Source organism: Artemia franciscana, chromosome 18 (genome assembly GCF_032884065.1).
Source record: "Artemia franciscana chromosome 18, ASM3288406v1, whole genome shotgun sequence".
Lineage (NCBI taxonomy): Eukaryota > Metazoa > Arthropoda > Branchiopoda > Anostraca > Artemiidae > Artemia > Artemia franciscana.
In genome coordinates, this window is record NC_088880.1 from 14,320,054 (window position 1) to 14,338,259 (window position 18,206).

Consider the following 18,206-nt stretch of genomic DNA (forward strand, 5'->3'; position numbering starts at 1 on the left):
TGATCTCGATGAATATATTTTGATTATATATTTAAAATTAGCATTAAAATGCGATTCTCTTGATGTAACTATTGGTATCAAAATTTCATTTTTTAGAGTTTCGGTTACTATTGAGCCGGGTTGCTCCTTACTACAGTTCGTTACCACGAACTGTTTGATAGTGCAGTATGGTGGCAATATTTTTCCAAGAAATTATGTACAGTCAATACAAATTAACGAACTACTTTTATGGAATGTTTATTAACGGCTATACACCATTGCATAGTTACGTCCATTGCTTCAGGAAGAGTCTTTGGATTTATTTGTATGGGGGGTATAATTGTATAAGGGGATGGTAACTAAAGCACTAAGACTTGACATTAGACCTGCTCCTTCACCTTTTTTGCGACATTAAAAATAATTTTTTTTTTAACTGAAAGCAAGGAGTGACATGAAAACTCAAAACGAACAGAAATTACTTTGTATAAGAAAGGAGCTGTTGCTTCCTCAACGCCCTGCTCTTTTTGCTAAAGTTTGACTCTTTCTCTCAACTCTGCTTTTAAAACAGTAAAAAAGTTAAGCGTAAAGAGAGGAGTGTTGAGGAGGGAACATTCCCTTTTACATACCGCCGGTAGGGACTGTAAAGTCTAATGCCGTATCCTTTTTATCCTTTTTATTACTTTCAGTTAATTTTTTTTCATTTAATTTCCGTACGTTTTTGAATTAATGCATGTTTTGATTTTGGCTCTCCGCACGTGAATAATTAAAACGAAATTCGCATATTATTTTTTTTTTGGCTAAATGGGTCTCTCATAGTTTTGATCGGACGATTTTGAGAAAAAAAAGGAGCGGGGGAGTAGGCCTAGTTACTATCCAATTTTTTGGTTATCTAAAAAGGCAACTAGAACTTTTAATTTTTACGAATATTTAAAAAAAAATATAATAGCTTTCAAATTATCTTACGTAACGAACTTCTATATTAATATGTTTTATTACGTATATGAGGGGGCTCATCCCCTCATCAATATCTAGCTCTTTACACTAAAGCTTAAATTTTGTCCTAATTCCTTAAGAATGACCCCTGAATCACAAAGGCCGTAGAATAAATAGTTGAAATTAATAATTTACTTTAGCGTAAAGAGCAAGGTATTAGGAGTAGGTGAACCCCTCATATGCGTAATAATTTCTGTTCGTTTTAAGTCTTAATGCTGCTCCTTACTTTTTGTTGAAAAAACCTTTTCGTATTTATTTTTTTATTGTTTTTTTTTTAATTCTAAAAATTCCTGCGCCCCATTCATGGAAATTTTATTCCATCATGACAAATTCCTCCATGGAAAGTTCCCCGTGCATAACCCCCTCCTCTCAGTCCCTCCCCCGTCAAAAAATCCTCCTGAAAGCGTCTTTACACTTCCCAATAACCATTACTATATGTAAACACCGGTCAAAGTTTGTAACTTGCAGCCCTCAAAGGGGACTATGGGGAGTAAGTCGTCCCCAAATACATAGTTATTTGGTTTTTCGACTGTGCTGAATAAAATGGCTAAATTAGAATTTTGATTTGGTGACTTACAGAAAAAAATGAGCGTGGGAAGGGGCCTAGGTGCCCTCCAATTTTTTGGTCACTTAAAAAGGGCACTAGAACTTTTAATTTCCGTTAGAATGAGCCCTCTCGCGACATTCCAGAGCCACTGGGTCGATACGATCACTTCTGAAAAAAAAGAAAAAAAAACACGCATCTGTGATCTATTTTGTGGCAAAAAAATACAAAATTCTACATTTTTGTAGATAAGAGCTTAAAACTTCTACTGCAGGGTAGTAGGTTCTCTACTGCAGGGTTCTCTGATACGTTGAATCTGATGATGTGAGTTTCGTTAAGATTCCGTGACTTTTAAGGGGTGTTTCCCCCTATTTACTAAAATAAGGCAAATTTTCTCAGGCTCGTAACTTTTGATGGGTAAAACTAATCTTGATGAATATATATATATATATATATATATATATATATATATATATATATATATATATATATATATATATATATATATATATATATATATATATATATATATATATATATATATATATATATATATATATATATATATATATATATATATATATATATATATATTTGAAATCGGCATGAAAATGCAATTCTTTTGATGTAACTATTGGTATCAAAATTCCATTTTTTATAGTTTCGGTTACTATTGAGCCGGGTCGCTCCTTGCTACAGTTCGTTACCACGAACTGTTTGATATGGCATAATGTGCCAGTATGGTCTTTGAAACTAGAAAGATGTGGATATAGCTGTTTAATATAGCTTTTTCAGGATATAGCTTTTGCTGGGTAATACTAATCTTGATGAAACATGTATATTTTAAATCAGCATTAAAATGCGATTCTTTTGATGCAACTATTGTTATAAAAATTCTGTTTTTAGAGTTTCGGTTACTATTGAGCCGGGTCGCTCCATACTACAGTTCGTTACCACGAACTGTTTGATATTGGACTAAGCAAGCAGTGCAATTGTAAAAAGACTGAAAGCAATAGCTTATTAAAGAAACCGTGAAGCTTTTTACCTCACATTAGAGAAATTTTTTGTCTTTTTTTGGAAGCCTTTACTCTTAAGCATCGTTTTATAAAGTTAAACTTACCATAAAGAACAGGTTTTTTCTCTCTTTTTTTAAGGAGTTTTTTTTCTCAATGCATCAAGAATCAATGCTCTTACACAAGACCACTGGCTATATAAGACCTAACTGGTTCTTAGTAAAGCACCAATCACAGAGCAAATGCGCAATTAGATAGGGTCTGAGGGAGAGGCAGCTCTTTCATAAACAGGATAATTACTGTTCTGTGTAATATAAGCTCGGTCTTCACTTTCACTTGAAAAAAAAACTGTTTCTATTCAATTTATTTCTGAAAAAGAGCCCGACGAAAAATGAGGCAACACCAGTATTTTACTGGTATTACAAGAGTAAAAAAAAAAAAAAAAAAAAAAAAAAGGTAAAGGATACGGCATTAGATTTTACAGTCCGTACCAGCGGTGCTGATCTCCGTTTCTTGGCCTTTCAGCCAGGAAGTGCAATGGGGGGTTGGGGGCCAGGTTTACAAGAGTAAACCAGAAGTTAAGTAATACTAATGAAAATTATATATTTTGAAGTAAAAGCATCCCCCTCCCCGCCCAAATGCTTACTCTTCTCCAGCCAAAATATACCTACAGATATGTATCTAATATTTCCAGGAGTATGAAGTATGCAAAAAGTAATAATACCATTCCTTTTACGACACTGATAAATCAACAGTACAGCTTACAAAAGCAATGTGAAACTTGCCAAGAGCTTAAAATGTTTGACAAGAAACCTTTGCAGAACAATAGATAGTATTTTAAAAAGGAACCGAAGGCTTCGATGCTTGGATCATGTATCAAGATATAGAAGAATATTTGAATGTGTGATTAATTCCTTGCAGCAGACATGGTACCTGGAGTGACAATTTTTAGTAGCATTCTTTTGGCCACTTTAGAACTACAGAAGTGGTGCCGACCTTTTTTGGCAGTGGCCCATCTGAGTACCCTCTAAAGCTAGAGCTGTGTACCCTCTAAATTTAGAGGTACCACGTAAAGTTACCTGTACCACGAAAGTGCTATTTTAACACTATCTATTATGTGTAGCACTGTAGCACGTGCTCGGGTTGCTAAAATAGCACGAAAGTATTCTATTTAGCTCTATTACAGTAATTTTTTTTACTATAGCACCGAAAATTGCTGAGTAGCACACAAATTTGGGCAATTGTAGTACTTTAGGAACTCACCGTGGTGGCAAACATGCTTAGGAACCTGATCTGAACACGTCCTCTGATAACAAACCTGGTGCCTTTAGCACCAAAACACTTGATGGATTCTTAAATTTTATGCTAAAAAACATACACCCTAAAAATAAGACGTAAAGTCGAAAAATTGTCAAAGCTATTTCGACCCTTTTTTAGAATCTTGGCTAACTCTGTCTGTTCTAAAATACGTTTAAGAACAACCACCATATTCAGTAACATGCGTAAAACCTCTCACAAATCAGTAATTTGCGAATATTTTGGTGCTCTACGTCTTCCTAAATTCTCAACCTCAAGAGATTATTGTTTTAAAGCCATCTGTTGATTTAGGGATTAAGTTAACCAACTATAAAGCCAAAAAAGTGCATTGGAATAGATTATAGAAAAAGAAGAAATCTTACAGCTTTTCCCGCCACCAAAGAAGTTAAAATAAACTATTCCGTTCTACAAAAAAAAAAAGAAAAAAAAAATCATTCAACTCTTTCAAATTATTTTTCAGTAAAGGATATTACCATGGAAAAGCTAAAAGAGGTCATTTCAAGACATGCAGACGAAAAAGTAAGGATGTATCAAAATTGGTAATAAATTTATATATACAGATGTAATTACCATCAGGACTTGCAATCTTGGGTGACATTTTTCTTCAAAGATCTGAGTGAAATGGCAAATGATAAACATGAATATAATGCTAAGGATTGAAGTTTAGAAAACAAAAAGAATTCTTACAGAAATTTATTACCAACTACACTCATGCTAGATCTTTCAGTTTTTTGCAGCTCTTAGCATTGGTACCAACGGTCAACCATTTACAGAAGGTGAGTTTTTGAAAACCACATTTCTAAACTGGACGGTATACTTATTTAAAAAACTAGCAAAAAAGTAAACAATTGAGGGATTCAAAGAAATGCCATTTTCAGATAGAACAGTTCAGCACAGCGTTAAAGATATGGCCAAAAAAAAATTGACAAACAGGCCAAACACCATTGGATTGTTGCGCTGGATTTAGGATACTTTGTCCAAGAGAGAGAAGGTTCAAATCCTAGTCTACCTAATTATTTAGTTTGGGACGGTGGTCAGTGACATGACTCTGTAAGCTCAGCCAGAGCCGACCCAGCTCTAAATGGGTACCTGGAGAAATCGGGGGAAGGTAAACAGGAAGGGTGTGCGAAATCACGGGTTGGTTGGCCTCCAGCCCCCCATTGCACTTCCTGGCGAAAGGGCCAAGAAACGGAGATCAGCACCGTCGGTAAGGACTGTAAAGCCCAACGCCGTATTCTTTACTCTTTTTTTAACAAAACACCATTTGCTATCTAGAGACGTACGAAAGCAGCAAAGAGTGGAGGAAATTACGTTTAATGAAAGACTATATTAAAATGGAAATGTCACTGACACAAACTTCCCTGTAATATTTGTATTTTGGCTGAATTTGACTCACTTCCAAAAAAGGTTACCGAACTCAGGCTTGTGTGGTGGTCACTCAGTTTTGTTTGATGTTACCGAAATTAATTATGTATCAGTATGGTATCAGGAGATTTGTATGATATCAGATAGAGCATGGTTTTTGGTGTGTTCTCCTACTGTTCATGGTATTGTTATCTTTGGCACTAAAACTTATCTGCTTTTGTGCATTGGATTTTTTTTTTCGTATATAGACCTCGTGCGCTCCCCCAAGCAGAATCAGCAGCTGCAAGTAGTCAAACTGTCTGCTGCAAAGAAGGATCACGACTCTGTTGTTGCATGAATTGCAACAATTAGTTTCATGTTGTTCTCACTCTTCTTCAATCTTTGACTCATTTGCGTTTTTCAACGATTGGACAAAGAATATATTCTCAAGTTTAATAAGAGAAAATCTTTTCAACCTCTTATCTAGGAACAATAAAAATTACTATCCAAGAATGTAATAAGCAAATAAAGAAACAACTACTTTCATAGCCAATCGAGGTCACCCACTGTTGTTTCCCCGCAAGTTCAGCTAGTTAAGATTTCTTTTAACATATTTGGCTAATTGGAGGCTGTTGACAGAAAGTTCTGAATTCTTCGAAGCTGTGTATAAGCATCATATTATTCACTAAAATGTTTCTATTTAAAGCTTGTATTGAGGATGGCTGCCTTGGGCATATAAAACGGTATTAAATCTAAAAATAGAAATATCCGAAAAGTGACTTTTGACTCCCCTTGGAACTATGTCTTTCATTAGATGGAAATCTCACTCCCCCCTCCCCTCTAGCAATGTTTTTTCTTACTTTCTCTCTTTCTACAACTTCTATTTTTCAATATCTATTTATTTTATTTAATAGATACATAAAAATGCCCTTAATACTTGTTGCCTGACCTAATCTAAGTATGTAGCTAAAAGAATGGCTTCTAGTGTTGAGATTTTGTAATTTGTATTCAGGATAACTGTCTTGGGCCTAGAAATGATATATTAAAAGGCCCTTTGCTTAAACAAAATTTTATTACCAAAATTAAATTTTATTTTCAGAAGGGATTGCAACCCTCCAAAAATAGATTTATTCTCATAGAGCCAGAGAAACATTAAAAACAGGACTCCTACTTAGTTACTTCCTCAACCCAGATCTGGGTTCTTTCTAAGTTGTTCTAGGCATATGTTAGTTATGGTAATTTATTATTACTTATTTAACCTGCAAGTCATCATAAATGACACAACATACTTTTTTTTTACCGGTCTGAGCAGAAAACAAAGTAAATGCTATTTTCTTTTTGTCGTTATAAACAGGATAAAAAAGAGTACAATTAAATCAAAAATTAGCATGTCTAAAAAGTACCTAGAAAAAAACCAACTAGATACCCAGATTTGATTTTGGTATCCAGATGATTGGGATCCAAGGTATAGAGCAGAGATGTATACACCCAGATTTACATCCCTTTGAATTTCAAGCCACGACCTTGCAATTCCTGTAAGGCCCATTCACAGAAATATGTTACTCATACCGAGATTTAGCTAGCGCAAACTTAAGCCGATCAGAATTTTTATAGAGTTTTAACTGGTTTTGTTTTATGATAAATTTAGGCGTTCTTAGTTATTAATAAATTTCAATTTTAGAAGAGAATCTTCTAAACCATAATTTTATATCAATTTCCTAAACGTAATCGGAATTTCTGTAGGCATCGGGTAATAGCACATCTTTTTGTTGCTATTGAATATTTGATGTTTCTGACAAAAAAAAAAAAAAAAAAAAAAAAAAAAAAAAAAAAAAAAAAAAAAAAAAAAAAAAAAAAAAAAAAAAATCAACATCACTCGAAAATCCTAGGCGGTAGAAAAGTTGTGAAATCGGTTTCCAATTTTAACATAAACGGTTCTATTAGAACAACAAATTTCATCATTTTTGCTGGCATCACTATTGTTGTTCCGTAGCACTTTTAACGACACCATTGGCGAATATCAGCTTATTCATGTCTTAGATTTTTTTTTTTTTTTTAAGAAGTTAATCTCATGTAGTTTTGTGTGCTAAAACAAAAATGTAAGTAGAGTTTTTATACATTTCTTTCTTTTTGTGATGTTATTGAATTTTTAGCTTCAAACAAGTGACCAATGACTTATAATGCTAAAAAAAAAAAAAAAAAACTGCCCTAAAAGAAAATATTGTGTAAATGCCGTGGTGATAAAAAAAAATTCTGATTGGCTTTTTGAGGCAGGCTATGCTTGTAGTTAGAAAGTGAGGTATCATACCTTAGCAGCAATGACTTTGGACTCTTCTACTGAGGTTCTTCTCGATTTGGTAACGTCTGGTAGAGTTGTCGGGTCACCAGTTTCGGCAGTGAAGGAAATTATTTCTTTTGCTTTTTCCTGAATTATTCTTGCCAGCTTACAAACTAAAACTCCATCATCCAAAGAGTTCAAGAAAGTTTCCGAGCTTAGGTGTTCCAGTTCTGTGAAAAGAAATGGTTCATTTAGAATAAGATTAGCTTTTTTTATGGCACTTGGTATTAACCAAGTGATATATAGCGATCACAGATTCTGTCAGTCTGTCGGTCGGTCTGTCTGTCGGTCTGTCTGTCCCGGTTTTGCTAGTTTAAGCACTTCCAGGTAAGCTAGGACGATGAAATTTGGCTCGAATATCAGGGATCAGAACATATTAAATTAAAAATAGTCTTTTCCCTGGTTTAATCATCTGGGAGGAGTGAAGGGGGGCGGTTAATTCGGAAAAATTAGAAAAAATGAGGTATTTTTAACTTATGAAGGGGTGATCGAATCTTAACGAAATTTGATATTTAGAAGGATATCGTGTCTCGAAATTGTTGTTTTAAATTCCGACTAGATCCGGTGACATTGGAGGAGTTGGAGGGGGAAACCTAAAATCTTGGAAAACGCTTAGAGTGGAGGGATCGGGATAAAACTTGGTGTAAAAAATAAGTACCAGTCCTAGATACGTGATTGACGTAACCAAGACGGATCTGCTTTCTTTGGGGGAGTTGGGGGGAGGGTTAATTCTGAAAAATTAGAAAAATGAGGTATTTTACCTTACGAAGGAGTGATCGGATCTTAATGAAATTTCTTATTCACAAGGACCTCGTGACTCAGATCTCTTATTTTAAATTCCGACCGGATCCAGTGTCATTTGCGGGAGGTGGGGTGGGGGAAGCCGGAAGTCTTGGAAAAGGCTTAGTGTGGAGAGATCAGGACGGAACTTGGTGGGAAGAATAAGCACAAGCCCAAGATACGTGGCTGCCATAACTGTACCGGATCCGCTCTCTTCGGAGGAGCTGGGGGGGGGGCTAATTCGCAAAAATCAGAAAAATGAGGTATTTGTAACTTACGAACGGTTGACCATATCTTAATGAAATTTGATATTCATAAGGATCTTGTGCTTCAAAACACTTATTCTAAATCTTGACCAGATCCGGTGACATTGGAAGGAGTTGCATGCGGAAACCGGAAGTCTTGGAAAACGTGAAAATTGAGGTATCTTTGTCTTAGGAATGGGTGATCGAATCTTAATGAAACTGGATATATAGAAAGATTTTATGTCTCAGATGCTCCATTTTAAATTTGAATCGGGTCAGGGGATATAGGGGGCTGTAGGGGGAAACAGATATATTGGAAAGATATAGTGGAGAGATCGGGATTAAACTTGATGGGAAGAATAAGCACATGTCCTAGATACGTGATTGACATAATTGGATCAGATCCGCTCCGTATTTCATACTATTGGTTCCCCATACTTGTTTGTTCTGGACTTTGAAACCGTTAATATATAGTATGGAAACCATTCAATGTTCCAATTTTAGTGTTAATAAATGTCGTATTCACCTTCTTTCAGTAATTTTCTAAATTTTCACAACAGTCGCAAGATTAAGCATAACTACTTTCTGAAAGGTGCTCTTCGTTACGGTTAGCTTAGCTGTCTAAACTTTTCCAACAAAAAGAACGTAATTTTTTGACTATTAGGAAAGTAAGATCATCAAACGAGGGTGACCAAAGGCATTTATTCCCAAGTCTGTTACAAGAAATGAACTAAATATCAGCCTAAAAAAATATAATTTTTAAGGGCTCACATCTTTTAAAAAAGTAACGTAGGGTTTCAAGAGAAATCTGGGATAGACTTGATTGGGGTAAAATATTTATCTGGGCGACTTGTTTTACTGACATAAAATAAAAATCGTTGTTACAATAATCACACATCGCAGCACCACGCTGCGCAGGACAAGTGCATCTGTAGGAGATCCTCCTCCACTGCACTTTATTTAGAGCTCCACTATTCCCTCCCTCCTCATGTAGCTTCTAGTTCCTTATGTATTTTCTTATTAATACTTTCTGTCCAATTAGAAAATGTTTTTTTTTTTTCATTTAGCTCCATCTGGAAAACAATATAAATTAACATAAAAAAACTAATTTTTTCGCCAAATAACTTCAAATTATGTTTGCCAAAAAGAACCTTTATCAAAGAAAAGTAAAGAGCCATAAAAGACCCTAAGAAGAGCAGAAAATACTCATATAATAATTTATGGTCACCCGGCAACAGAAATCATTTTTCTGTTATTTGCATGATGTATGCAATGTACATAATACAAATATAATAATAATAATAATAATAACATTTAATCACCCTCCATCTACAAGAATAGATTATTGCGGAGCATTACAAAAATAAAAAAAACAGCTTCCAAAAAGATAAAGATACGACACACAAATAAATGCTGGTGAGAAACGTCGTCTATCTAATTTAACTTTTAGCACTGAATTACTTTGAATGCTAGACTATTGTCTGGATAGCTGTCTAAGACCATATTATTCAAGGCGGGAATTCCTATAATATTTGGGTATATACAGTAAATTTTTTCATATTTATAGTATCAATTATTGACGTTTTCATTGTCTCTCACTGACAGCATGTGGGATGCACGAGCGAGGTTGGTTATGTTTTGTAGGCACACTGAACCATAAATCGAGGCAAGAGATTTCCTGGAGTAGCATACGCAATTCGGCACTATAGACGTATAAGCAAATTAGGTGGTGGCAGTTCTTTGCTTAACAATTGGTTTTCTAGTTTTAATGAACATTTCTTCAATCACAATGCTAAGATATCTCAGCTCCGATACCGTAGGGACAACATGATTTCCGAGTGACGGAATCACTTTGCAGTGCATTAAAGGTCAAAAATCCACGCTTATCAATTTTGATAAATTGATAACCACGACCTGGGCACCCACGACCTTTTTGGAATTCAGGATGACTCTCCCCAAATTGTCCAGCTCACAGAAGATCACATATTCAAACACTTTGCTCAAGATTCAGGAGACAGTTATGCATCTACAAGGTTTGCATTCGTTTCGATCTTTTCCTTTTTTGGGAATAGATGAGATTACCTCATTCAGGAAAGTGTTGGGAACGAAACCCCTGGCGATGCCCATCTGGAAGATAAGCTGAAGGTGGGAATAGAAGCATTCAAGTGCTTGAGGTGTTTTATTGTAAGATCGTTGCTATCTATCCCATTCTTTGCTTTGAAAAGCACCTTTCTGACAGCTAACTTGATCTTCTCCAGGGAAATTGGAACAATGCAATGCTGCCCTGAGAAACGTGCAAGCCAGCTGGAAACTCCCGTTTCATACTGATTGGTTATAGTAAGATTTCATCTCCACACATCGAGGTATAGTGAGAGTGCCAATTATGCAGTGTCAGAGAAGTACTAGAAGGATGATCATCTGGTCTGATTAGACTTGGCCACGATTTCTCGTATCCAGAGAAATGTTGCTCGATAATTTGGTACTTCTTTATTTCAGGTTTGTATTTGCGTTTTCTGCTCCGTTTCAGCACGAATACAGTCCAATGTAGTGGTCTACGAAATGCAATCCAAATGTTCAGCCGTGTTTTCGCATGTCGTTTTGCCAACTGGGGTTCAGTTGATTCGGACCGTATCGATTTCTCTGTCCCAATTTCGGCTTGTCTTGTGGGAACCACTTTTGATTCGGCAACTTTCAAAGCATGGATGACTTGATGGTAATAAGCGTTGAAATAAACAATGGCTGAGACGTTGGAAGGGCCAGAGCAGAGTAGGTGAAACGGAACTTCAATGTAGCTTAGGACCGAAGCAGCAGTGACAACATAAAGGGGAATATTGCATTTCTTCCAAATTTGTTTGTAGGCCCACTTTCTGGAAGAAGCATTATTATTAATCTACGATGACTACATCTGAAATGGAAGTCCGGAATGGTCAATAATCGTATTGTCAGTGGTTACTGTAACTGGAATACCAGGAGTGGATGTGCATGAAAGTATGTGGTAAATATTAGACGCATGACCACTAGTGTGGCTGTACGTAAAATTTAGGGACCTCGGCCAAATCTTAAAAGTGATGGGGAGGCAATTCATAAGATATAATATGGTCCTTGTATGGTTCACAGTTGAGGTCCCCGGCAATTAGCTACTTACACCCACAAAGCTCAATAGACTCCAAATGTTGTCTTCGGGCATCTGCTGTCCTTGAGAACTTCAGAGAGTCAATATTGTTGTAGTTTGTAGGCATGTATATGCTGATAAATTCAATTACCTCAACACAGACGCACAACAGACTAGCGCTTTTAATAGTTGGTTTAGCCAAAAGTTCCTTCCTAGCGTATATTGCCTGGCCTCCGGAAGGACGCCGTACCATAGATCTCACCGGCTCTACATAGACATCGCACGACCGGGATCTGATCAGAAAGTTTATATTCATCCTTGAAAGCAAATGCTCCTGGATTATTAATACGTCATAAATTTGAATGAGATCATCTATATCTTTTGCTTTGATGTGACAGCCATTGATATTCAGACTAAAAAATTTATCTTTTCATTGATTATTTTTGTTTTTCAGAATCTCTCTCGACTTAGGGCATCTTAGGCTGAAGCAGACATGAGATCCATCGTAAGAAGTACATTTGAGGTCTTTGTTACACGGTGTATCTTTGTTACTAGTGTGTGGTCCAGAACATTTGGCACATCTGGGACTGTTTTTGCAGTTTTCAGTGAGATGATGGAAGATCTGGCATCTAAAACACCTTTGAAGGACCTCCATGTACTTAGCTAATCGAAAACAGTTGTATCCAAGCTTGATTTTGTGAGACATTGCAAAGTTCATTGTCTGTCTATTTTTGAAAGTCAGTCTGATCGTTTTGCTTCGCCCAAACAGAAAGCTTCCTGATGAGACCTGGATTGTTTTTTGCCAGTTTGCTAGCATTCATTTCTATAAGGAATCCTCTTATTAAGCCATAAGATTTTTCTTCCCTGAGTTTGTACTTGGTGCTGCTGCTCTTTGGAAAATTTGTCAAAAGAACAGCAGGAGCCCCAACACAAAAAGTTTTGCTGTTACTACATCGCTGAATTTCACTTGGAGTTTATTGTTTCTTAATTGCTTGACCTCCTGGAACCCGTCTTTGGTCTTAAGTTGACTAAGTTTTTATAGCCTGGTCAGCAGATCCACAGACAGAGCATTTTCTATAATTGCAGTACAAGTCGAAGGCTCGTTGTTCGTTGGGGCTGTAGCCCCAGTATCTGGAAAAGTTGTCAATTTAACACCCGCCATATACTGCCTTATCACTGACAGTAAGCTGTTCAGATCACGAATTTCACCTAGCAGGATATAGAAGTTGGTCTCGAGGACCTGTGGAACTTGAGATGGGTTGCAAAAAGTAACCTCCCCTCTTCTGCTTGCTTATTCAGTTAGATTGAAAAATTGGCAAAAAAGCAGTCGTAATTTTTTTTATTTGGGCTTTTCTACTTTCAATGCAACGCGTGACAACAATGCACCGTAAAAATTCGGACACAGTTTCGACAGTCGAAATATCAACCTTTGGCAACACTGCACAGCGGTCAAATTATTTCAACCATATTGTTAGAAATAAATAAGCCAGAAGACGGAAGAGGAGGAGCTTTTTGGTCCGGAGTTTAGCACTGTCAATTCACCGAATTTTTGGGAGTCGAGTAATACCAGATTCAGTGTAAGTTGACGATTTTTAACAAATTACAAATTTTTAACAACTTATTTAACAAAATAAGTTTAAGAGTGCTGACGCACCAAGGTAACCGATTGCTTGGAGAACTGTTGGTCAACAAAATTCCCGTAAAATATCAAGAAACAATGTTGAACCGAAGCAAAACTCTATATTACGTGTTTATTATTTACCGATTGCCTTTCAAAACTTTTGAATAGGAAATTCTATGAACAACAGGAATTTCATCTGTTTATGTGTTAGTTCTAAATATCTCCCTTCCCCTGAATAATCAGTCCCTGAAATGGATTTTCACACATGTGCAAGTTTCAAATGACCTTATTTTTAAGATTTCCTGTTTTACTTTCACATTATACGTTTATGTGAATTATTGGCAGAAAATATTTACTGGTGAATATTTATGATTCCATATATCAACAAAGATTTTTGTCAAAAATTGTTAGCAATAGTCGGGAAGGTGGAAATATGGCTTTAATTGTCTGGACATGGCAATCTTGCTTTATTTATATTACAATAAATTTAGCTTACCGCATTTCTGAATGCCTTTCACCTATTTTAATTTAATATAAGTGAACTAAATGATTTTTCTGGCACAGGGAAGCTAGATGATAGTATTTTTTTCTGGAAAATTGTTGAAGTCCCTAATCTTGTTAGTTGAAATCAGTGATGAGCAGCCTCCGCCCCATCGATCACCGAATGATTCATTTGCTAAAACTGCCTTTTATAAACTGCCCTTTCTAAACTGCCTATTACTTATTCCCTTTCTAAACTGCCTTTTATATGATTAAAAACTGCCTTATATAGTTCTAAACTACCTTTTACATAGTTACGTGTTAGCGTCATTAATAGTATTATTCTTTTGTTTAAGTCATAGGGTGGCAAGTCCAAAATTTCGATTAAATTGAAAAATTCTGGCGCGAAGTCAATTTGAACCTCCTGTTTACCCTTCACAAAAGCATAACTTGTATAGGATTTACATTCTCTTGGGAAGCTATTGACAAACTCAGTCTTGATTTTAATCAATTTTTTTAACGACGCTAAAACAGCACATTAAAAACACAAGTGAAAGCAAATACGAAGCCTCTGTGCTAAAGATCTGGCAAGACCAGCTCCGCAGTGATAGTGTTCAGTGACAATGCTCAACTTTTTTCCATGGACTATTTTCCATCAACAATATTTCCATGGACTATTTCCAATACATTATTGCGGCCAGGTTATCCAATCTGCCTAACAAGGATAATTTTGGGGTTACGTGGTTTACTTTGTCTAGAAGATTATCCATTCGAAAAGTTAATACTGTCTACCATTGTTATTAAGGCCTGAAATTCGAGCGAGAGCCTGCTTTTTTTCAAAAGCAACCTCTTAAAGTAGTCATATTTTTACCATTTTTATATTAGGAGCATAACTTTAGGTTTAGAGGCCATTTTTGGAAACTCTCCCCTATTGAACTGATGCTAAAGACAGGTGGAAATATCGTTAATACTTCTAATTTCTTGTAGAAAAAATGGTTAGTGTAGTGATCACCAAAAAATGTGTGCCAAAAAATGAAACAAGATATTAAATTAAATACTTTCGGATCGCTTACGGATCAATTATTGATAACAGACATCGATTCAGCCGTAGAAATCTTGCGTCGCTGTATAATGCCATTGCCCTCCCACATGTACTGTATATAGCACCTTTTTGGAATTATTTGTCGTCCGCCCAGTGTACAAAAGTAAGACTTCTGTTTTTTCGATTCGCGAAGTTCCTTCTGAGACTTCCTTCGTGGACGAGGAACTCGTATATCATGAGTAATTACGGAGTGTCCGATCCAACACTTTGCATTAACTGGGTCGTAGAAAATTTCCTGGAAAATGCTAAGGGAAGGACAAACCCGTGGCTAGCTATCATGTGTCAGTAGTTTTGTTAGTGTACACTTATGGTTAAGTGTACACAACACAGTAGTGTTGTGTGTGCATACTTATGGTTATGATAGTAGTGTGGTTTTCTTTTGTTTTTCCATTCATACTCCAATGTAATTCCAGTTAATTTTTGGGCAATAAAAGTACTTACTTACTTACTTGCTTTTCCAAAGTCGTGACCCTTGTGAATGTTAATCACCTAATATGGCATTGATTATATTCAAACCTTAGATTACTAAGCGTGTAAAATAACAATGAAACCCACATTGTTTTATTCAAGAATAGTTTTCATCGCATATGCTTGGTTATTACTGATGATTATTACTATAATTAATATTTGGCAGCTTCAACAAGAATAGAAGCCAAAAAGCAACTTTGGCTTAAGAAACTTAAGCAGTAAAAGCTGCTGCAAAAGGTGATACTTATTGATTTCGGATCGAGACTTCGTTTTTTCTCGATTTAAATTTCGTACCAATTAATAACATTGCATGCGCACTTACTTACCTTTTGAATAAAGGTAAGGGGTGGCATACGATATCAACCTACTAGGAAGGAGGTTTCTGATACTCAAAATCTTAATTCAGGATGCCTTGGCTTCCTTAGATGTTGCTTCATTTTCATGAAAATTTCCTTGGAGGGGGCAACATATGTGAAGACTTAGCCCATTTCCCATGCTTAGTATCGTAAATAGGCTAGTTTTAGACAATAGTCTTTTCATTCACTTATAATTCTTCCTACATTTACCTCCTCTGACTTATATTTCTTGAGAGATTTAAACCATAATTTTAAATGTAGAAATGAGTTAATAAAATTTAGGTTAACTTTTCCTTTGTCGATATTACCTCCTTTTAACGTTTTTTTCAAGATAGGAAAGCAATCGTAAGTGGAAAAAAATGGCTGACTTTATCTACGTTGTTATTGCCTCCAATTCACATACATAGAATTTAGGCTGACTTTATCTAAGTCGATGTTGCCTCCTGGAAATCAATCAAATTTTGGCTGGCTCTTTCTACGTTGATAATATGAAAAAAACTTCGTTTTCTTAAAGAGTTAAAGAGGCTGCGTCCCAAAGTCGAACCTTAAAACGTACAGGAATTAGAAGAGGCAGTTGGGGGGCTTCCTCCCCCCAAACCCCCAGCTTTTAAAGACTCTTTTGTACAGGTTTTTTTTGTGGGGGGACTTCATTGTTACTAATTACTAGTTTCGGCGCAATGGTTCTCCTGTCCTCTTGTGTTTAACATTTTTCGAAGTTATTCCATTATTCATTCATTTCAATTTTTTGTTAATTAAAAGAGGGCCTTTCCGAAGCCAAGAGCGGGGGGTTAGCAAAAAAACAAAAAACCTGTACAAAAGAGTCTTTAAAAGCTGGGGGTTTGGGGGGCGGCAGCCCCCCAACTGCCTCCTCTAATTCCTGTACGTTTTAAGGTTCGACTTTGGGACGCAGCCTCTTTAACTCTTTAAGAAAACGAAGTTTTTTTCATATTATTTCTGTACGTTTTTCTACAATCCATGGTGGATGTAATTTAATAATTCCTGTACTCCTCGTACAGGAATTAGGAGAGGAACTTGGGTGGCTGCCGCCCCCCCCGCTTTTAAATCATTAGAATTATAGAATGACCGAAATGTTTCTTTTTGCTCATAAGAAGCTAATATTATGTTATCTCTCAATTGATAAGCTGTCCAGGTGTTATCAAAATTATACACTTTTATTTTGATGTTGTTAAAAAAAAACGCCCGTAAGGGACTTGAACCCTTACCAGAGGATTAAAAGTCCCACGCTCTACCGACTGAGCTAATCACTTACATGTGTGTAAATATAACTTCTCAATAACTATTAAAAATTTCAAATTAACATGGGCTCTTATGGAGAGAAATGCGTTTAAGTAGCTAATGCGTGGTTTCTGGAAAACAGGGAAGGAGTTATCGGATCGAGCTGAAATTTCGCGGATAAGCTCCTGGGCCGTAGGGGACCTTAACTTGTGAATTTCATCCCGATCAGACAACGTTAAAAGGGGGGGGGGGTGGGGTTGGGGGGTCGAAACTTTCGGGGGGTTAAGATTTTCCTACGAAACTTTGAAGGGCACTTACTCGGAGAATTCCGCATCGAATGAGTCCTCGTACACCCAGATCCGATGTCGGATGTGACCTGTAGGCGTCGAGAAAAAAAAAGAAAATGAATTTTAAGTGGCTATGCGTGGTTTCTGGAAAACAGAGAAGGAGTTATCGGATCGAGCTGAAATTTCGCGGATAAGCTCCTGGGCCGTAGGGGACCTTAACTTGTGAATTTCAGCCCGATCGGACAACGTTAAAGGGGGGCTGGGGTTGACGGGTCGAAACTTTCGGCCAGATTTTCCCCATGAAGGAAAAGTTGGAGGGGGATGAAATTTTGCAGGTTTCTTAGTTGGAGCTCGGGCTACGAAATGCATACCTCCCCATCCCTCTGCGACCACTGGAACCGAAGATCGCTTAACATTGTCGTGTGTCGCCTCTTTATAGAGGCACGAGTGTGCCTCCTTGATATTGCCTCTTTTTCACATGCTTTTCAAGTTGGAAAAAAAACTATAGTACAAAAAAAGGCAAATAAAAAAAATACCACAAATAAAATGAATTTTCGGCTGATTTTCTCCACGTCATTATTGCCTCCTTTTCATATACTTTTCAAGTTGAAAATTATTTATAGCTGGAAAAACCTAAATAAACCAATACGAATTGGGTCGACTTTATGTACGTCAGTATTTCCTCCTTTTTACATGCTTTTCAAGCAGGGGCTCAATTTGCTCTGGGGCATAGGGAGACAACTGCCTTTCGTAGACCTCAGTTTGCTCTTCCCCCCAGACCCCAGTTTCCCCCCTCTTCTAGCTACAATTTAGTTTCATCGAAAATCTTGTCAAAACTAAGATAAACCTGCATAATTCAAGTGTTAATAGAAACAGATCAGTATTTTAATACTTATTTACCTTTATAGCACTTTCATGGTACCAAATGGGGTAATTTTAGTCTTTGCTGTCATTTTCACTTCATTTCGGAAAATTGGCTCCATCTTCCCCA

General features: G+C 36.5%; 1 protein-coding gene across 1 annotated transcript in view; it reads right to left on the reverse strand.

Annotated features, from left to right (window-relative positions):
• The window catches only part of LOC136038650 (GAS2-like protein 3), a 119,240-nt gene that overhangs the window by 32,636 nt on the left and 68,398 nt on the right, over nucleotides 1-18,206 (reverse strand). Inside the window, exon 3 of the mRNA XM_065721900.1 lies at nucleotides 7,499-7,698. Coding sequence (XP_065577972.1) covers nucleotides 7,499-7,698 — 200 coding nt within the window. The remainder of the gene's footprint in view (nucleotides 1-7,498; nucleotides 7,699-18,206) is intronic.